Raw genomic sequence first — 22,872 nt, 5'->3', positions numbered from 1 at the left:
ATAATATTAAAAGATGTTATGTTTATTGGAAAAGTAGAGCTGGGTAAGTGGGATTGAGTATGCCAAGGATGAGTGGCAGGTTGCAATTTTAAATTGGGGGGTCAGGATACAGCTCATTGAGAAGATGTATGTGATCATAAAAATTTAAAGGTCATGACATGTGCATAATGCATACAGAGCATTCCAAGCAGAAACCATAGCCACATTTGGCATATACAAGGAACAGCAAGCAAACTAGATTACTGGAGAAGAGTGAAGAATGAGAACCAGGTCAGAAATTTAAGTTTCTAACAACTGGCATATCATAGTATACTATACTATATAGGCCATAGTAAAAACTGTGGCTTTTACTGTGAGTGAAATGAGAATCTATCAGAAGAATTTAAACAGAAAAGCAACATGATATAACTTAAGTTTTAAAAAGATGACTCTGGCTGTTATGTTAAGAACAGACTTTAAGGGCAATGATGGAAGCAGGGTAACCACTTAAGTGGCCACTGCTGCAGTGATCTTGAGCTCCTATTACAATGACTGGCTCCCCCGCTTAGGAGCTGTTGTAAATATTCCATGGTAGCAGGTAGATTAGTACAGGGGCCATAAGAGCTAAAATAAACTGGAACAGGGGAGAGATGGTGACAGCAATGAAGATGATTAGAACTGGTTAGATTCTGGACATATCTGAAAGTAGAGCCAATGAGATGTTCTCATGGATCATATATGGAATACAAAAGAAGAGTGGAATCAAGGATAATGCCAATGTTTTTAGTGCAAGCAACTAGAAGGCTAGATGGCCTGCTTTTTAAGTAAGAAGGTATTAAAAAATAAACAAATATTTTAAAATAAATAAATAATAAAAAAGAAGGGGAAGAGGTAAGTAGAGCAAGTATGGGGGAGGAGGTAGCAGAGATATCAGGATATCAAGTTCAAAATGTTGAGTAGGCAGTTAGATATACAAATCTAAAAGAAGAGAGTTATATCTGAATACGAGACATAAATTTTTAAGTCACTGGCAAGTAGATGGTATTAAAAGGCATGAGACTGGATAAATGAATTTAGATAGAGAAGAGAAAGACGAACAAGGACTGAACCCTCAGGCATTTGAAAATTAAAAGTTGGGTAGATAATTCTATGATGTATATGGAAATGCAAAGAGCCTAGAATATCCAAGACTTGCTATAAAGCCATGATAATTAAGGCAGTCTGGTATTGGCACAAAGAGATAAATGGAACAATAAAATAGAATAAAGTCAGAAACAGACTCACGGATATATGGTCATATGATTTACAACAAAAGTACTAATACAATTCAGTGGGGAATTGATGGCCTTTTGTACTATGGTACTGAGTCAATTGGATATCCATATGGGAAAAAATACAATCTTTGATTCCCTGTTTCAAACTGTACACAAAAATTAAATGTAAATAGATCAAAGATCAAAATTTAAAAGGTAAAACAATAAAGTGTCGAGAAGAAAATACAGAGGAATATCATCAGGCTTTTGGGATAAGCAAAGATTTCTAAAACAGGGCATGAACAACACTAATCCATAAAACAGGACAGTAATAAATTTGATTTAATTTAATTAATAAGTTTTAACAAAGGGCATGAATAAAAAAGCAAGTCATTCCAAGATTATATGAGGCATAAAAAAAAGCAAGTCCCAGAATGGGAGAAGATAGTTGTAATACATATATCCAACGACCAAATTAAAAAAGAAGAAAATATAGGCACTTAACAAAAGAGAATATACAAACCATAAGAAAGAAGCTCATCATCAATAAGTCATTAGGGAAGTGTAAACTAAAATAACTTTGGAAAATGGTTTAGTAATATCTATGAAACAAAACCTACACCTACCCTATAACCCAACAATTCCATTCCTAGGTATATCCCTAACAGAAATTAGTGCTTATGTCCTACCAAAAAACATGTACAAGAATGTTCACAGCAGCTTTATTCATAATAGCTCCAGATCAAATGTCCATCAACATTAGAATGAATATTAAGGTAAATCTGTACAATGCAATACCAAAGAGTGGTGAAAAACTATGGTTACAAACCAAAATGTGGATATATCTCACATATATAATATTCAGCAAAAGAAATCTGACATAAAAGAGCTCACACAATATAATTACATTTATACAAAATTCAAGATTAGGCAAATTAATGTATGCTAGAGGATAAAATAGTGGTTACCTTTGGGGATACTGACTAGGGGGCACACAAGAGTCTTCAAGGGTCCTGGAAGTGTTCTATATTTTGGTTTAGATGGTAGTTATGTGGGATATGTATATATGCCAGGGATATATAAAGAAAAATGGGAAATGTAATGTACTGAAAGCCAAGTGAATAAAGTGTTTAAAGAAGGGAAGAAGCAAGTAAGAAAAGGGCAGACTTGACATTTGGATTAGCAGACCACAGTCCACTGGTGGCTTTAACTGGCGTCTGTGGAGTGGTAGGCAGCAGGGGGTCGGGGGTGAAATCCTGACTGGAGTATGTTCAAGAGAAAATGGAAGGAGAGTATCTAGAGATAGTGGGTAGAAAATTCTTAAGGAGTTTTGTTGCAAATGGGAGCAGAATAAGAAAACAGCAAATGGCAGGAAAAGTGGGATTACTATAAAGTATTGGATGAGTGAAAAACGCATATTTGTATGCCGCTGAGAATGATCCAGTAGAAAGGTAAAAATTGATGATGTGGAAGAGGCAAAAATTTCTGGAATAAAATCCTTGGGGAAACAAGAGGGAATGAAATCTATTGTATAAATAAAAGAACTGGCTTTAGATAGCAGCAGTACCAGTAACAGGCAAGAAGGCAAAATATGGAGTCACAGATGCAAGTAGGTAAATAAATGTAGTGACGGCAATCTGCGAAAGTTCTCTTGTTATTACTTTAATTGATCAGTGAAGGAGGAAGCAAGGTAAAAATCTTAAAATGAGAATAGGGGAGGAAGTGTTAAAAGTTTAAAAAAGAGAAGAGAAGGTGAAGGCTCAGAAGAGGTGGAAATGTGGGATTACCAGGGGTATGCTTTTGTTCCAAGTGAGTGCAATGAAGGAAGAGAAGGACAAAAGAGTCAAAGATTAATGCATGGGATTGATTATAATGATTGATGGAATGTAAACTAGGTTGAGGGAAGAAAGGACAGCAAAAAGTTGAGGGCTAGTCAAAGTTGGTAGGTCTCAGTGGGGTTTAAGTAATATTGGAGTCAGGTTCTTAGGGGTAGTGAGAAAGACAGAAGATAGTGATCCAAAAATGGGATTTAACAAATTAATATCATGAAAATGTAACACTTGGTAATGAAATGGTCTTGGGGTATGACTAGGGAGTGAATGGCTAAGGTAAGATCGAGGATACGGGGGATTTTGCTGAAGATCTGAAAGAATGAAGAGAATGAAGGAATGAATATGTTTGGAGATCAAACCTTTCACTCCTTGTTCTCCTTGGAGTCCTTTATCACCTGGAGATCCCGGAGGGCCTGGAGGGCCTGCTTCACATATCTCATCACCTGAGTAAGATAAAGAGAGGATAGCAAACTAATTGTGAAATATTGAGAAGACTAAGCTAAAAGAAAGCATGACAACCTAGAAAAGAGACCTGTTTTCAGTTACTTCTCTGCAGAAATACAAGTACCTATAAGCAAAAGGAAAATATAATATTGTTGATAATAAACACTATATGAAGAGCAAATTTAAAACATCAATGAATCACCCAAAATCAAAAGTGTAAGCAGTAGTAGAATCTCTTAGATATCTGAAACATGAAGAATGATGCCAAACTTCAGCTAGATTCACTTATAAATAAAATAAACAAAAACAACAATAGAAGCTAACAGGAGAAAAATATAGCTTACCACGAGGGATGTGAGGGCCAGGAGGGCCAGGAGGCCCTGGAAGGCCAGGAGCCCCGGGCTGTCCATCAAGTCCAGGAGATCCAGGAATGGAAATTCCGGGTGGACCTTCATCACCCTTCTGACCCCTTTCTCCAGGAAATCCAGCGGGCCCAGGAGGACCCATAACTGCAGTCCCTAAGATAAAAAAAAAAAAAAAACACCCATTAATGTGATTAAAATGACCTTATTTTAGAGATATTACATTAGCTCCCAGTGAGACATTAGGTAATGATAAGATCTTCCTTCAACATATAATTCTGGTTATGTTCTTGTTTTTCTTATGAGAATCCGCATCTAAAAAAAAGGATGAAAAGTTTCAAATAATGCAAGTAAAGTTTGAGAGTAGGAAATAATATTTAAGGTAGCTTTATTACTTTTGGAAATTACTAATAACTCACTATCTTGCCCATTGACACAATGATCTTCAAAAATACCAGAAAGTCATTAGCAAAAGAAAAAGCAGCATTTCAAAGTTCCCATATAAACATGGCTCTGTTTCTGGACTTTCTTCTGTTCCACTATCTATTCCTGCACCATTAACACACTTCTTAGTTACTATAGCTTTATAATGTTTTCAAAACTGATAAGAAAAAAAATATATCCATCTTTGTTCTTTATAAAAATCATCTTCACTACACTTATAAATAATTTACTCTTCTAAATGAATTTTAGAATTAGCTTCTCAGTTTCACTCCTTGATGGTTTGGTATTAATGCTATTAAATTTAATTTCCTTTTTCTAAAATGCTCTGAAATAGTTTAAAATTTGGGAATTATCTCTTCTTGCCAGCTTGGTAGAAGTTATCCATAAAACTATAAAACCACCCATAAAGCCAATGCTTTTTCATAGAGATCCTTAACATTGTAAAATCTTCTATGGTAATTTATCTACTTAGGTTTCCTACTGTCTCAGAACAATTTTAAATAATTTGTTTTCTGTTTCATGATAAATTTATATTTTATCTGGAATTTCAAACCATACTAATATAGTTTCATAGTTCTCTTGTAATTTAAAATTTTAATTATGATAATAATCCCTTTTTATTTACTGATTTTATTTGTGTCTTCTCTCATTATCTTGATTGTATTTGCCAAGTTTTGTTTCAAACTCTTCTCACTCAAAGTATCATCTTCTATTTTCCTTATTCAACTATAATTTTTTAGTTCATTTTTTATTTTATTAATTTTTATTTTTATCTTTATCAAGTTTTCCCTACTACATTATCAGTGCTTACTTCTTTCCTTGTGTGTGTTTTTTAAACTTGGCTAATTTACTTTTAGTCTTTCTAACTTTGTGATAAATTAAGGGTACTGCTTTGGTTACATTCAGTGAGGTTTGATATGAAGTACTTTCATTGTTTAGCATTCAGTAGTTTATCATTTCCACTTCTGTTTCATTACTACGTCTAGAGTTATTTATGATTATGATTTTAACGTACAAATGTAAAGACTTTTGGTGATTTTAAGTTCTCGACTTTGGTTGTTTTTTGTTTGTTTGTTTGTTTGTTTGAGACAGAGTCTCACCTCTGCCACCCAGGCTAAAGTGCAGTGATGTCATCATAGCTCAACTGCAACCTCAAACTCCTGGGCTCAAGCGATCCTCCTCCCTCTGCCTCCCAAGTAGCTGGGACTACAGGCACACACTACCACGCCTGGCTAATTTTTCTATTTTTTGTACAGAAAGGGTCTCTCTCTTGCTCAGGCTGGTCTCAAACTCCTTGCCTCAAGCAATCCTCACGCCTCAGCCTCCCAGAGTGCTAGCATTATAGGTGTGAGCCACTGTGCCCAGCCGTTAAGTTCTCATTTTATTTCACTGTAATCACAGAGCATAGTGTGTCGATATTTTTTTTAGATTTGTTCTGGTCTAATAGAGTCAATTTCTGTAAATATTCCATGTATGCTTGAAAGGAATGTATGTTCTCTGCTGCACACTAAGTTTTTCTCTTTTCCCCATATACATAGCTTGATTTTGTTGCTCAAATCATTTATATCCTTATTTTTCACCCACTTGATACGTTGGAGATTTGGCAATTTATTCCTTGTAGTTTGTCAGTTTTCACTTTACATATTCAAAGCTATAGTATTAGACACATAAAGTTTCATGGCTTTTATATTATTGTGGTATAATTTATCCATTTATCCATATGAAATGTGTCGCATTAATGCATTTTTGCATTTAATTCTATCTCATACTATATTAGAATTGTTAAACCAGCTTTTGTTAAATAGCATGTGCCTAATATATCTTTCCATTGCTTTATTTTCAAATTTTCTCTGTCTTTTTGCTTCAGATATGTCTACTGTGCACTGTATATATATTTTTTTATTCTAATTTTCAGTCAGTGTCTTTCAAACAGTGTTTAGTTCTTTCACATTTGTTGGAGTTACTGATTTATTTTCAACTTCTTGTCATCTTATATTTCATTTTCTATTTACCTTGGTTTATCTGTCTTGCCCTAACCCTAACTTTAATTGTATGGGAGACTTTTAGTCATTTTCTTTACTCAACCGGTGTGTAGGTCATACATTTTATTTCTATTCTCCTCTAGTAGTTACTATCAAAATTTTAACCTATGTACTTAAACCTATATTTTTTCTAAAAACTTAAAGAGTTAATAATGTTAATATTTTCTCTCTCTAACAAGCCATCTTTGACTTCCCCTTATTCTCTCTGCACCTAAATATCCCATGTTAATAATGTTTACAATTATATTTCCAGGTTGTTACTTAAAACACTTGTTATTTTTTTAATGATCAATACCTATTTAGAGTTAATATGCTTTACTAATATCTTTCCTAAACAATGGTTCTTACATTCTACCCTTACCCCTACCCTCACTTTACCCTAAATTCATTTCCTTCTTGGAGTAAAACCTCAAGTAACTATTTCAGAGAAAGTCTGAAAGTGATAAACTTTCTAGCTACGTCATCTTCACACTAAGATGATAGTTTGGTGTAATACAGAATCACAAATTCATAGTAATTTGTCCTTATCACTTTAAAAATGTGCTCCATTATCTTCCTCTGACTCTTACTATTTTGTAGGTGATCTGCCTTTTATTCTCAGATAGTTTTAAGGGTTTCTTTTTATCCCTGAATTCTAGAATGTCCCTACAGTGTGTCTACTCATAGGCCTTTATATTATTTTTATTTTACTCTTCCTTAGTGCTTCTTGAGCTTTTTCACAGGGATTTGTGTGTTTCTTAATAGATGGAAGTTCTCAGCCATTATTTTTTTCAAATACTTCCTCTTGCCCCATTCTCTCCTCCTTGAATGCCCTCATGATGGATTTTGGAACTTCTAGGTTTACCCTTTATACCTCTTACCTTTTCTTTCATACTTCCCAACTCCTTAACTCTTTTACTGCATCTTGGGAAGATTCCTTATTTCAGTTTTCCAGACATAGCATGTATTTAGTCCACTATCTTGAGATTAGAAATCCAAAGTGCGTACTTAGTTAGAGCATAATGGAACCCACATTTATTCTCTTTCTCTTTGGAAAGATCACTGAGTGTCACTCATCTCGTCATGTTAATATTTCATTAGCCACATATTTTTGAAGAGAAAGGAGCCATAATTTATTGACTATTTATGTGTTCCAGGTACTATACCAGATACTTTTGCAAATTTTACATAAATCCCTCCTATCACCTAATTTCAGAGAATATCCAAATACACATGCTAGACAAGGGCAGTACTCAATTTATGGCCAATTAGAAATGTTCCACTATATTGTGTGTCTTCAAAGGGAATAATACAAAACATAGTATTGAACACTAAGATTTTATTGTACAGCAAAATCACCATAGAGATTTCTACTTAGATGATTTTCAAATTCTATGTGAATAGTGCTGCTTACCATTTTTATATAGGAAATCTTGCAAAGCTAGGCACTGTAAGGCAGCATCCTCTTCCCTAATAGCAGCAACAACAGTGTGAGGATTCATCAAATGAATCACAGAATTGTTTGGTGTAATTTATTAATAATAAAAGGTACCTCAGTTAAAATGGCTATGATCAAACCCCAAAAAACAATAGATGCTGGCAAGAATGTGGAGAAACATATACTGTTGGTGGGAATGTAAATTAGTACAGCCATTATGGAAAACAGTATGGAATTTCATTAAAAAAACTAAAAATAGAAATACCATATGATCAGCAATCCCACTGCTGGGTATATATCCAAAAGAAAGGGAATCACTACATCAAAAAGATATCTGTACTCCCATGTTTATTGCAGCACTATTCACCATAGCTAAGATATGGAATCAACCTAAGTGTCCATCAATGGATGACTGGATAAAGAAGATGTGGTACATATACACATGGCATATTATTCAGGCATAAAAATAATGAAATCCTGTCATTTGCAGCAACATGGATAAGCCTGGGGTACATCACGTTAAGTGAAATAAGTGAGGCACAGAAAGACAAATATCACATGTTCTCACTCATATGTGGGAGCTAAAAAAGTGGATCCAATGGAGGTGGAGAGTAGAATAGTAGTTACCAGAAGCTAGGGAGGGTTTGTGGCAGGGAAGGGGGAATTAAGAGAGGTTGGTTTGGTTAATAGGTATAAACATACAGTTGGGCAGAAGGAATAAATTCTAGTGTTTGATAGCACAATAGAGTGACTATAGCTAACAATAATTTATTATACATTTCAAAATAGAAAAAAGGGAAGATTTTGAATCTTCCCAATATAAAGAAATGATAAATGTTTGAGGTGATGGATATCCCTCAATTACCTTGATTTGATCACTACACATTATGTGCATGTATAAAAATATCACATGTATCCCGGTAAATATGTACAGTTATTATATATCAATAAAAATAAGAAAAGGTAGAAATGGGAATCTTAATATAAAAGGGCACTATTTAGATGGGCTTATTTTTAAGTAAGGAATTTGGTGAGAAAGGGTATAGTAAGAGCTGGGAAGTATCTGTCAATTAAAAAGGACTTGTGTCTTCTACTGCCACGCTCACCTTGGAACCAGCATGATAAAGTGTACACATGGACTAGTAAGGATGCTATAAGCACCTGAACATAAGTGCAGTCTCTTTTACCTGGAGGTCCAGGAAGGCCAGGTGGACCCTGTATTCCAGGAAATCCTCGCTCTCCTTTTTCTCCAGGCAAGCCAGGTAACCCCATGTTTCCTTTTTCTCCTACAGTTACACCAGTCCCAGGTCTAGGAATTACCTTTATTATAAAAGAAAAAAAAAATAAAGGAACTCAAAGAGGTAGAGGCCTGTTCTCCAGAAAATAATCTGGTGGCTACATAAGATTATAATGCCATCATTTTCATAAAAGTGCTCAGATGTAAAACCATTGACTACTACATAGATTATGAGTCACATTCTATATCACTCCCATCCTCCAACTGATTAGAAATTATTCAATTCTAGTAACAATATTACCACCCTCTTGTGCCCCAGACTTACAAAGCTAAAAGTATTTTTCTTGTCTCTTCTCTTATAATTCACATTCAATTCATTCCAATAATCTAAGCCTGACAATTCTGTACTGAAACGTCTCTCCAATTTGCCCCCTTCACTCCTGTTGCCACAGCTACTATCTTCAACTCACACTTGGACTAACAGAAGCACCTCTGAACTTGTCCCTTTGAATTCAAATCTATTGCTAGGTTGTGCTTTCTCAAAAACCAATTTTTCTGTGTTAACTACTCTGCTTAAAGACTCAAAATTGCTCACTACTCCTTACTGTATCTGATGCTACTGCCCGGAAGTATGTCAAGTCATTTCTTATTTCTAATACTTCTCTCACTCATTTCATCTCCTATTATTTCTAGCAGTAAATTTTTATTAGAGTGAAGTCTGTCTGATTTTTACCACTTCCTTCAACTTGCACACTCCTGTCTGTGCCTTTGTATATGCCATTGATGTCATTGCAAACATCTATAATGCCTTTCCCAATCTTTCCCTTTATGAACCTACATTTTTTTCTTCCTTTAAAAAAGAAAACTCATCTCTTCAAGGAAGCCTTTATTGATTAAACCCAACCAACCAATCATTCCCTTTTTCGCTGTCTTCTTAGAACTCAGTACTTAAGTCTGTTCTAAAAAAAATTCATACCAAATAAACTTAATATTTAAAATTTCACCTCATATAACAATAAAAGTAAATAAGCTTCATATTTAAGAAACTGTCAGTCTGATGTACAAACCAACACCTACTGGCAAAGTATGATATTTCATCCTGTCTCTATTGGATATAAGAAATACTGACACGAAAGGAGATGAAAAGTTGTGGGATCTAGAATTGGAATGGTAGTTCAAAAGGGAACGTGACCTGCTGCATAGGACTGCACTCTCAAAATTTCCATTTCTTCTGATACTTATCAAAATCTTATCATATCATTTTATAAAGAGATTATTCCCTAGAGAACTGAAACTCTCATTTTATACTGAAAGTGAATAAAAACTATCTAAGATCTTCTTTAATTATATCCTCATTAGATTTAGTACAGTCCTAAGTATTAATAACCGAGACTCACTATGGACAAAAAAAATTAATGTTACTAAAACGTCTGGACATATAGAATAGGCTTTACGGTACTCACACTGTCATGGCTTCAATGTAGTCTTAAAATCAAGAGTCTCACCAAATTTTTACCAAAGAAAAACCGGTATGTCAAACCTCAGTAATGAGATTTTATTCTTAATAAGACTAGAAATATATTTGACTTAAGTTTCATAGTGAAAACACACGACAGAAAATCTGTAAACCCCCCAATTATTCTTTCATAGAGCAGTTTCCTACATTTGTTATTAAGAACCCCTAGAAAGCACACACTCAGGAAAGAAAGAGGTGTGAATCAGACAATTACAAATTGAGAAAACCTATTAAGACCAAATCCATCTTTACCCTGAACTCTGCAGGGGAAAGGACCAACCCCCACCTCCCCAAGTTTCTTTTATTGAACCTTTAAGCAACACTTGCACCACCTGCTGGCTGCTTGAGAAATGATCTGGCACTCATGATGCAAAACAACACAATGCCATCAATTTGGACTTTTAATATGGAGAATTAATACACAGGTAGAACAATACAAAGACCTTGAGGTCAAGACTACTGAAGTTTTTAGATGTAAAGACTTTTAAGGCACTAGAACTTGATAATGAATTAGAATTTTGTATTGTATGAGGAAAAAGTAGGGAGTATATAATTAAGGCCCCAAAATGATAATACATTAATAAATTTGATAAATGAAGACTAAAAAAAAAAACTCACAAGTCCAGGAGGCCCCGGTGGGCCAATGTCACCTTTTTGGCCCTGTTCAATGCAATTATAGAATAGGTTAGTAAAAAAAAAATCACATGAAAACATCAATTTCCTCAAGAACATAAGAGATATTTTCATTAATCCCAGAAATCAATAATAGAATACTTCAAATGAGAAATACAATATGAGGCAATGAAATAATACAGGACTAAGCCTAGAAAGACCTGTGGTGTTGTCTCAAATTTACTAGATACATAATCTTGACCAAATCAATTAACCTCTGTGGCTTATATACAAAAAAGAAAGATTTTAGACCAAACTTCTAAGGTATTTCTAGCTGTAATATTTTTTGATTTTAAGATTTCTGTTTTCTAGCAAACTATAAATACTCTATAAAGAAGATAATGTAAAAAAGTGGTACCACTAGAATAAGCTAAAACCATTGATTTTTTTTTTACATTTAGCCACGTTCCTTCTTATAAAACTGTCAAGGGCATAAATGTAGTGTCATTTCTATTAGTGACAGATATTTTAGAGGTCACGGACTTAACTATAATCAGGAATAGCTAATAAATCCTAATTACTTTTGTAAGTTTGTTCTTAGCAGCTAATGAAAGACAATTTCCGGACAAAACTTTCATTTTTGATCAGTAGCTACAACAGCATGAAGAACACAATATTTAACTGTTACTTTGCTGGCCAAGATTCAATGATAGTTTCTCTCACACCTCTATTCTGCTTCTAGACTTGTTCATAGAAACCTTTCATCTATACACAAACTCCTTTTAGTCTAAGGAGTTAATCTGTCCTATAACTCTACTTACTAATTGAAAAAAAAAAAAAAGGTTCTGAGTATTTGCTACCTCCATAATTCTAACTGTGCCTTTTAGGTCAAGCTAGAACTTGGACCTATCTTTAGAGATAAACCACCATTAAATTATGTGCCCTCTGGGTACATTCAAGTTTTTAACACCTTTCCCTCCTTGCCTGGAAAATAAAGCCTTTCAATTTGGTTTTGATACAAAGCAATTAGAGAAAAGAGGGATTAGATATTTTGTGACCTGCTAAAAAATAGAGTAATTGTGTGCTTCATACATTCTTTTGGAAGTCACTTTTTTAAAATAGGTAACTAAATAAATAACCTCAGTCAGGCTGCATTGGCTTAGTGAAAAAAAAAAGACAAAGAATTAGCCATAGATTTACAGACAACAATTGCATAAAGAATGGAAATGTTTAGTTGAAATGTTCTAAATTCACAGCTATGAGCCTTTTAATACGAGGACCTCACTAAAATAGTGCTGAATCCTCTTTCTAGAAAACAAAAGTTTTGCCGATACATGCTCAAAGTAAAGGCAATGACTTTTCACAATGGAAATGCTAAAGTTAAACAATCCTTCATGTATTTCTACCACATGGACTGTGCTTTAGGGCAATGAAAGAACATTTAGAGAGTGTGGTACAAAAGAAAAAGGAGCAAAAGATGGATAAAGAAGGTATGTTTTGAATGCAGAAGTTAGTTATATATTAATAGAACTTTTTCATTTATAACAGTCTTGGGAGAGAAAAGGATTATGTTAACAAGAATAAAAACAGTCACTTCAAGGTATTAAAATTCTTACCTTTTCACCATCCCTTCCAGGTTCACCAGGGTAACCAGGATCACCAGGCAAACCCTTTAAAACATATGGGATAGGGCGACATCAGCAAAAATGGTAGAGTAGAGAGACCTTCAAAAATTCTCTGCTCCATTGAAGTAATGAGAATATTGGCAAAAATGGTTAGTTAGAATCAACTTTTTCAGAACTGTGGAAATTAACCAAAGCCTGCAGCAATCCAAGGAATATTTTCTCAAAAAAAAAAAAAAAAAAAGCTGAATCTTGGTAACAACACAGAGCTTTGCGGCATTTTAACTCGCTCTATTCCCATTAACCCAACCTCACAATCAAGGTGAAAACCAGCAGCCTAGCAGCAACTGGAGGGGAAAGAACAGGATTGGAGTTCCTTTGAAATCCCACTGCCAGAGAACTGTCATTATTTGATCTGCCTGGTGGTTTCCAAGAAGACCCCACTTGTAAGGCTGTCTGGTGGTTTGACCTGACTTGGACTTTCCCAGTGCAAACAGAGAACAAGAGAAGAGTCTCCCTGCCCAACACCCCTCATTTGCTAAAAACAATCAGAGGCAATTGTTGAATATCACCACTGTCTAAATTGAGACAAAGACCAATTGTTCTCAAAGAAGCCAGGAACTGAGGCCCTGAACTTCGTATTATTTTATTTGTTTAAGCTTTTTTTGAAGTAGAGTTATAGGTTGAGGATTGTCTGTTTAGTAAAATCATGTTGAAACCAATTAATCTGATTTTAGTAATTCCAAATTCCTGTCTTGTTAAGAATTATCCCTTTCCTTTGGAATGGCCTACAAATTTCATCAAATTTTCTGTCATTAAATCTCTTTTAATGCCTACTGTGGATACTCTTGATACTGAAGCTTCTCAAAATAATGTTCTTGGACTTGCATATTTTTATTTCTCCCTTTTTTAGTAGGAATTAGAATAATTACCTGTCAAAACTTTTACTGAAAAAAACTTACGTTCACACAAAAAAACTGTATTTGAATGTTTATAACCATTTTTTTCATAATGGCCAAAACCCAGAAGCAACCAAAATATCTTTCAATGGCTAAATAGATAAACAAACCAAGGTAGAGCCACACAAATACTACTCAACAATAAAAAGCAATGAATACTGATACACAGTATAATGCATTACGCTATGTGAAAGAATCCTCATTCAAAAGGCTATATATATTAATACGATATGAGTCCATTTATGTGACATATTAGAATAGGCAAAATTATAGGGATTCAGAACAGATCAGTTGTTATGAGGAAATTGGGGTAGGGGAGTAAATAAGTACAAAAGAGCATAAGGGAACTTTTGAGTGTGATGAAACTGTTCTGGATTATGGTGGTGGTGACACAACTGTATGTGTTTGTCAAAACACAGAACTATACAATAAAAATCGTTCATTTTACTGTGTATAAATTATATCTCAATAGATCTGACTTAAAAATAGAGGAATTTCAAATTCATATTCAAAAGAGAAAAAAATATAATTTCCATTCATTTAAACGATTTCCAAACCAGACTCCTTGCCATCCTGCTTCTCTACCACCACTTACAAATGTTGTCAGCTTTGGGGGGCGGGGTGAGGTGGAAGAACCTTAGCTACTTACTGGAATTCCTGGTTGGCCATTCTCTCCATCTTTTCCTGGTTTACCCTATAGGATACAAATAAATGATGGGGTAACAACATAAAATTGTTAGTTAGGAAGTATGAGGTCAAAGTATACAAGCTTTATTCCTGCCTTGGACTATATTAAGTAGACTTTTTAGACTTCAATATCATAATAAATAATAAGTATGTCAGTAGTGACATTTTGAGGCAATGAAAGTAAGACTTAGGAAGAAAGAATAAAATCACACACACATAATTTAGGATTTTTTTGCAAAAAGTATTATTAGGGCCGGGCGCGGTGGGTCACGCCTGTAATCCTAGCTCTCTGGGAGGCCGAGGCGGGCGGATTGTTTGAGCTCAGGAGTTCGAAACCAGCCTGAGCAAGAGTGAGACCCCGTCTCTACTAAAATTAGAAAGAAATTAATTGGACAACTAAAAATATATAGAAAAAATTAGCCGGGCATGGTGGCACATGCCTGTAGTCCCAGCTACTCGGGAGGCTGAGGCAGGAGGATCACTTGAGCCCAGGAGTTTGAGGTTGCTGTGAACTAGGATGACGCTCTAGCCCAGGCAACACAGTGAGACTCTGTCTCAAAAAAAAAAAAAAAAAGTATTATTAGTCATAACACTTACTCTCTTGCCTGGCTCTCCTTGCTCACCCTTCTCACCTTTCACACCACCTGGAGGACCCTGTACACACAAAAATAGTTTCACATTGGTTCATGGGATACTGTGTATCACCAATTTGCACTAAATGATGCTAAAGCCTTTTAGGTTACTTACTGGAGGACCACGTATTCCTGGAGGTCCAGGAGGTCCTCGGTCACCAGGAAGTCCCTATATGGTAGTAGAGGAAAGGAAAACAATGTTAATACTGGAGTATGCAATCTCATTCTAACTACTAGAGCTAGCTAGGAGCACTTTCAACAAACTGAACTGGAGACTCATGTAGTATAACCAAAGATAATAGAATATTTCTAATTCAAAGTTGAAATCGTTAGGCAAAAGAACCTAGAGCCATCTTTGCTCACTTCAGTTAATTTCTAGTGTATATACAAGCCAAACTTTGAGGTAAATAATAATACTTAAAAATGTTGATGATTTTTATTGTTATAAAATATTTTATAGAAAGCAACAGTTCCTAAAACTAGGTGATCTGGGGGCCACAGAGCACACATATTTTGGCAGAGAATTAAATGGCCCAATCCACATTGACAATAGAATTTCAATACAACTGTTTATTCTAAACTTTCTTATTATTATAGCATTTAAGGAAAGCAAAAATGCATATCGCCTGTTTGTTTAAGGGTGGGCCAGTATGCTATAAAAACATATTTGATCCTTTCATCCACTCTTATAAAAGCAAGGTATCACATAACTATTTCTAAACACAACAAAGGTTTTAGAGTAACATCATATTTCTCTTTTTATATCAGTGAAATGTAGATAACACAGTCATCTAAGACAATGACAACTTATCTTACCATGACCTAACTTTATACATGAATGTATTATTCAAATAGCCAAAAATGGAAACAACACAAATGTCCATCAACTGATGGATAAATGGGCAAACAAAATATGGACTATCCACAGAATGGAATATTATTCAGTCATAAAAAGGAATCATGTACTGATACATCCTACAAAATGGTTGCACTTCAAAACATTATGATAAGTAAAAGAAGCCAGACACAGAAGACCACATATTGCATGATTCCATTTATATGAAATATCCAGAATAGACAAATCTACAGAGCCAATGAGTAGATTAGTGGTTGTCTCAGGCTGGAGAATTTGTGGAGAAATAGGGAGTGACACTAATAGATATGGAGTTCTAGGGGGAACCTAATAAGAATTTTCTAAAATTAGATTGTGCTGATGGTTTCACTACCCTGTGAATATACTAAAAAAATTGAATTGTATACTTTAAATGGGTGAATTGCATGGTATGTAAATTATATCTCAATAAAATTCTTTCTAAAAATTTAATTATCTCAAAACCTTGTTATTTTTAAAATATCTTCATATATAACGATAATCCAGCTTATAATGCATTTCAATGGAATGTTATTTCCATAGCAAGATTATTTTTAGCTTATTGTTTTACTTTTTTCCAGCTTTATTGAGGTATAATTGTCAAATAAAAATTGTACATATTTAAGGTATACAACATGATGTTTTGATATACATATACATTGTGAAGTGGCTACCACAATCAAGCTAATTAACATATCCATAGAAAGATTTTCATTGATTTCCTTCCTACTTACTCACCTGATCTCCTTTCTGAAACTCTACATCAATTGGTCTTTTCTGTTCACTGATCTGCCCAGGTGGCCCAGGTGGACCCTGAAGACCTTGCTCACCCTGTTTCCAAAATAAAATAAGACAGTGATATTTCATAATCTACCACAGACAATAATATAAAATGTAAGCTAAGTCAACAGCAAGAAGCAAGAGAAGGAAATAGTTCAAATGAGTATAAAAGGAGAAATCTGAAAGTTGAATAACCAACTCTCTTTACTCACCTTCTCACCCTTGGGTCCCTGGAAATTTAAGCCCATATTCCCCTGAAAAGAGAAGTTTCAATTTAAAATCTTATTGACAATAAAAAAAAATAATCCACTCCAAATAAAATATGTAAAGAAAAAGGAAATTACCTTTGGTCCTGGACGTCCTGGTGGACCAGGAGGGCCCTAGGAATAGAAGACATACAAAAGGAAACAAATGTTATATTAATAAGTTTATTTTAAAAATTATTTGGTTTCATATAAAGCGAGGAATGAAAAAGTTCTTCAAAATAATATTTTTCTCTTTCTTTTCCTCATTTTTTTTAGTCAGAGACACACATTTAAATTGATTAAAACAAAGAAGTTGAATGTGGAGACTTCTGGTGACAGGGTGGGAATGGGTAGAAGAACTTAGGATGGGTAGAGGTAGAGGGGTAGCACCAGTGCCAAAAAATCAATTAAAAAGTTAACCTCATAAAAAGTATCAAATTTTTCAAATCAGAATTATGGGTAAATTTAGGTACCATAAAACAATTAACTCTCCTCTAAGAAGCATGTGTTTATTTTTTAAATCCAATTTTATTTTTATGCAATCTGACTTTGTGGATTTGAGAATGTTTCGAGGTTTGAAAAATTAAATAGGCATTTGTCTGCCCAAATATATTGCCTCCTAATCTCAATGGACCTATTTATTTACATACTGTACTTTGGTGGCATTTCTGAGATTTTGCTTCATTTATTGAATTAGGGTTAATTGAAAGAACATTTAAAAGTATAGAGTGAATCAGTTAAGTGGCCACAAGAGTTAAAGAAATTCAAGGTGTAACAACATACCCAAGGTACATCAATGTTGTAACAATACACTTAAGAAAAAGTGTCATAGTCCAGAGTCTCATGCTTTGCAGGTCTAGAACTAAAACAAACTAAATGAAAGAGTTTTCTAAACCTCGCCCATAGAGTGACAGGAAAGCAGAAATCACAATCTTTTTTGGTAGATTCTTCTAGTATTTACCAAACTTTATTTCCTTCATTCAAGAGTAGAGGACCAATTGTCACAAACAAAAATGTACAATCTGTAGAGGTATAATGAAAACTGTCACTTAAATATATGGTAGATGAGAGATAGAGTGGCACATGAGAAATTACTTTGACTGAAATACAATTTTCTTGCCCTTTTAAGAAGGAAACAGCAAAGTTCCAAGTCCAAAACATGACTTGAATGAAATCTAAGTATGTCAGAGATAAAAATACTTAGAATTTATTAGAGTAGAAATTAAGAATGACCATAGAGGTAGTAAAGTAAGAGAAATGGCTGCACATTCAGGATATTTACAAGTTTTTGCTTCTCTCTTGAGGTATACAAACCTATCACTCATTGCAGAGTGATTGCTCCCCTCACCAATCCTACCATTTTTCCCTAGGCCCCTAAGAAATGAGAGCCATTTTTTGTGTGAAGCCCTGTTTTTGTTGTTCTTAAACAAAAAAAAAATGCAGTTTAAAGAAACATGTTTAATCAAGTGACTAGAAAACTGCCTTAGAAGATTTCCCGAGACGGCTAGAATTGACTTCAACACCAAAACCATCAAGAGATAACAAACAAAATACTTTATTTTAAATCTTTCTTTTTATGTATCTCATTTTTTCCATCTATAAAATGGACCTATTACTTAGAATGCATATTGTTCACCATATCATTGTAAAATCACCCTTAAATATGAAAATTATAGACTATGAATATTGAAAATGCATTATACTTTCAAGCATTATAAATAATATTAATACTTGTGAAATAAGTCAGAAAGAAAAGGAGAAGAAACAAAATTACAGAAGGGAGCTTACCATCAAACCTGGTGGTCCTGGGGGACCAATTGGCCCTGGTATACCAGCGGGACCAGGTGGGCCCTGTTATAAAGGCAATAAAGAAAAAGATGAAAAAAAATAACCCCTCACTGTAGCTTACAAAGAACTAAATGGATAAAATTTACACTTAAATTGTTGCTGGAATTCTGTTCTACAATTCTATAATTCTGCAATGAGTGAAATTTAAAATTGTATAAGGCTAAAAGGATTAAGTAGCTATAAACAAAGTCAAAAGGCAGCTTTCAGAAAGCTTATGTTTCACAGTGGTAGATAACAAATGTAGGATAAACACATAATTAGAAAAATTTACAAAATAAAGTGATAAAGTTGGGCATTTAGTGTGGCTTTTACACTAGAAAAGGGAAGGGAAAGGCTACTACTTTCAAAGTAGCTTTTCTAATTTTAAAATAGATAAGATTACAGACAGAGGGAAATGAGAATAACTGGGATAAATGATAAGGGAATGATACAAGGGTTATGGAATATAATTTGTCATCTTAAAAATTGAAAATTTCTATGGCCTACAATCTAGAAAGTTTGTACCTAGATATAAATGCTGAATTGTTTGTAATGAAACAAAATTATAGACTGTCTTTTTTTCCTTTGGGTAGATGCTTAGTAGTGGGATTGCTGGATCAAATGGTATTTCTATTTTTAGTTCTTTGAGGTATCTCCAAATTACTTTCCACAGGGCTTGTACTAATTTGCAGTCCCACCAACAGTGTAAGACTGTTCCTATCTCTCCACATCCTCACCAGCATTTGTTGTTTTGGGACTTTTTGATAAAGGTTATTCTCACTGGAGTTAGATGATATCTCATTGCGGTTTTGATTTGCATTTCCCTGATGATTAGAAATGTTGAGCACTTTTTTATATGTTTTCTGGCCATTATTCTGTCTTCTTTTGAAAAGTTTCGGTCATGTCCTTTGCCCACTTTTTGATGGGGTGCTTGATTTTTTTCTTGTTAATTTTCCTAAGTTCTAAATAGATTCTAGTTATCAGCCCTTTATTGGATGCATAGCATGTGATTATTTTCCCTCATTCTGTATATTGTCTATTTGCTCTCATGATAGTTTCCTTGGCTGTGCAGAAGCTTTTTAATTTGATCAGGTCCCATTTATTCATTTTTGCTGTTGCTGTGATTGCCTTTGGGGTCTTCTTCCTAAATTCTTTGTCTAGGCCAATGTCTGTAGGAGTTTTCCCAACATTTTCTTCTAGAACTCTTATGGTTTCATGCCTTAGGTTTAAGTCTGCTATCCATCTTGAGTTGATTTTTGTGAGAGGTGAGAGGTGGGGATCCAGTTTCAGTCTTCTGCATGTGCTTATCCAGTTTTCCCCGCACCATTTATTGAATAGAGATTCTTTTCCCCAATATATATTTCTGTCTGCTTTGTCAAAGATTAGATGGCTACATGAGGATGGTTTTATATCTGGGTTCTCAGTCCTGTTCCAAAGGTCTATATCTCTGTTCTTGTGCCAGTACCATGCTGTTTTGGTTACTATAGCCTTCTAGTCAAGCTTGAAGTCTGGCAGACCGATGCCTCCCAATTTGTTCATTTTGCTTAAGATTGCTTTGGCTATACGAGGTCTTCTCTGGTTTCATATGAAGTGTAGAATTATTTTTTCTAAAGAATGATGATGGTATTTTGATAGGGATTGCATTAATTCTATAGATCACTTTAGGTAGTATGGACATTTTCACAATATTGATTCTGCCACATTTAGCCAAAGGAAAAAAATATATTCTATAATAAAGACATCTGCACTCAAATGTTTATGGCAGCACAATTCACAATTGCAAAGATGTGGAAACAACCCAAGTGCTCATCGGTCCATGAGTGGATTAATAAAATGTGGTATATGTATACCATGGAATACTACTCAACTACAAAAAACAATGGTGAACTAGCACCTCTTATATTATCCTGGATAGAGCTGGAGTCCATCCTTCGAAATGAAGTATCACAAGAATGGAAAAACAAGTACCACATGTACTCGCCATCAAATTGGTACTAACTGATCAACACTAAGGTGTTCACATGAAAGTAATATTCATCAGGCGCCCATAATGTGGGAGGGGGTTGGTGGGGGTGGGTAAACTCACAACTAATGGATGTGGAGTGCACTGTGTGGGGGATGGGCACACTTGTAGCTCTGGCTTGGGCGAGGCAAAGGCATCGTATGTAACCAAAATGTTTGTACCCCCATAATATTCTGAAATTAAAAAAAAATTTAAAAAATAAATAAATTAGAGGAAAATACAAACAAGCAGGATAAGAGGAAAAATGAATAATAATGTGGCAGTCATCCAAGACACTGCTGGAAGGTCAAGAAAATGAATAATAAAATACCAGTGTACAATATCTATTTCAAGCAATAAGTGTAAATTAGCCATAAAGGGCAAGTGCTTTTATCTACTGGGTATTGGCACTGAATAGATTACCTTTGCATCAGATTGACTTTCCCATGATAAAACTGTTTAGATTGTCATTATTAATCATATTTTTAGCTGGGCTAACGTTAAAAAGGCTTTGTATACATCAAAATCGCAATGAACTAAATAAACAGTATAGTTTTTATTTTAAACATAAAAAATCACAAAATTGTAGTATATGCACAAATGGAAAGTTATATGGGAGTGGAACAGTGAACTATAGCTGCATACAAGAATTTGGATGAATCTTAGCATATCAAGTAGAAAAAGTAAGTTGCAGAAAACAACACAAATATTTCATTAATTTTTATAAAGCAAAACCAAATATTCTATTTTTTAGAAATACATGCATATGTAAAAAAGCTATTTTTAAGAAACAGTGGAAAACTCAGGATGGTAGTTATATGGAGGGAATGCAGAAGGATGTGACTGACGAAGAACACACAGGTTGATTTAAAGTTATTTATAATGTTCTAGAGTTCTTTTTTTTTTTTTCCCCTAGAGACAGGGTCTTGCTACGTTACCCAGGCTGGAGTGGCCCAATAATAGCTCGCTGCAACCTCCAGTTCCTGGACTCAAGTGATCCTCCTGCCTTGGCCTCCCAAAGTGCTAAGATTACAGGCATGAGCCACCATATCCAACCTTAATATTCTAGTTCTTAAATGCTGTGTTTGGGTCACAGTTGTTCATTTTATAGTTATGCTTCATAATGTACATATATTTTGCAGGTATCCTGTTGTATTTTCAAATATTACATCATAACAATTTGTAAAATATAAAGGGCAAGATTGAGTGAATTTAAGAGAGAATATGGATAGATGATGTTGAATAAAGAATGAGAAGGTAGCCAATGAAATAATGAAAAGTCCCAAACGCTGTATCTTAGTGATCAGATACCAGAAAGTACTGATTTTTATTTTTGGAAAAGGAATCAATTCTTGTGAAATATAAGCCCCAAGAAATTGACCTCCTGCTCTATGAATACACAAAAGTCACTGCTGTCTCTATGCATGTTATCTGTAGGCTAATATAATTTTTTTCTTAAGATTACATTTGATATTCCCCATGCATAAATTGTATTCTTTCAGCCCTCAAAATGTGTTCATATGTTATGCATAATTGATAGTGTTATAACTTAAATATAATTATGATATAGTGTTATAACTTAAATATAATTATAATGTAACTTAAATTATAATCTTAAATGGGACACTAATAATTTTTATTTTCAATCAGATCATTTACAGAGGAACCCACTGCTCCCCATAGTACAAGAATAAGAATATAGTAGCCTATTTCTGCCACCAATCCCCCAAACAAAAAGTTCCAGGGAAAGTGGAAAGAAAAGTAAAAGAATAAAGCAGAGCTTATTAAAATTCTCCCTAGTCCAGATTGCTTTTATTTTCAGGTATAAGGTATATGCACTGTCTAGCAAACTTCAGATGATAATTTCTGTGACTAAAACAGAGGGTACTAAAGGTTGAGTTGATGTGATCTTCTGATTTAATCAATATAGTAAAGAAGAAAATCACTGGATACCTACTTGTATTCCAGGAGGACCTGGATATCCCGGATTACCCTTTGGTCCTGGCAGTGGTGACATAATTATACTACCTGGTTCCCCCTAAAAGAAATCATCAGTGGAAGTTGTAATTCACAGTTATTATACATGAAAACCAGCAAGAGCACAAAAAA

The 22,872-nt window shown here is 34.4% G+C and overlaps 1 protein-coding gene across 1 annotated transcript in view; it reads right to left on the bottom strand.

Moving 5' to 3' along the window:
* COL4A5 (collagen, type IV, alpha 5) overlaps positions 1 to 22,872 on the bottom strand; it is a 266,384-nt gene that overhangs the window by 108,390 nt on the left and 135,122 nt on the right. Inside the window, exons 9-21 of the mRNA XM_012644645.1 lie at positions 22,721 to 22,801; positions 18,723 to 18,785; positions 17,034 to 17,069; positions 16,902 to 16,943; positions 16,648 to 16,740; positions 15,154 to 15,207; positions 15,004 to 15,060; positions 14,369 to 14,413; positions 12,755 to 12,808; positions 11,145 to 11,186; positions 8,961 to 9,093; positions 3,853 to 4,026; positions 3,424 to 3,507 (exon numbers count right to left, since the gene is read on the bottom strand). Of these exons, the coding sequence (XP_012500099.1) occupies positions 3,424 to 3,507; positions 3,853 to 4,026; positions 8,961 to 9,093; positions 11,145 to 11,186; positions 12,755 to 12,808; positions 14,369 to 14,413; positions 15,004 to 15,060; positions 15,154 to 15,207; positions 16,648 to 16,740; positions 16,902 to 16,943; positions 17,034 to 17,069; positions 18,723 to 18,785; positions 22,721 to 22,801 (958 nt within the window). The remainder of the gene's footprint in view (positions 1 to 3,423; positions 3,508 to 3,852; positions 4,027 to 8,960; positions 9,094 to 11,144; positions 11,187 to 12,754; positions 12,809 to 14,368; positions 14,414 to 15,003; positions 15,061 to 15,153; positions 15,208 to 16,647; positions 16,741 to 16,901; positions 16,944 to 17,033; positions 17,070 to 18,722; positions 18,786 to 22,720; positions 22,802 to 22,872) is intronic.

The sequence above is a fragment of the Propithecus coquereli genome, unplaced genomic scaffold (assembly GCF_000956105.1).
Source record: "Propithecus coquereli isolate 6110/MARCELLA unplaced genomic scaffold, Pcoq_1.0 Scaffold104, whole genome shotgun sequence".
In the NCBI taxonomy this organism is placed as follows: domain Eukaryota; kingdom Metazoa; phylum Chordata; class Mammalia; order Primates; family Indriidae; genus Propithecus; species Propithecus coquereli.
The sequence above is the reverse complement of the archived record's forward strand: the minus strand, read 5'-3'. Positions and strand labels throughout refer to the sequence as shown.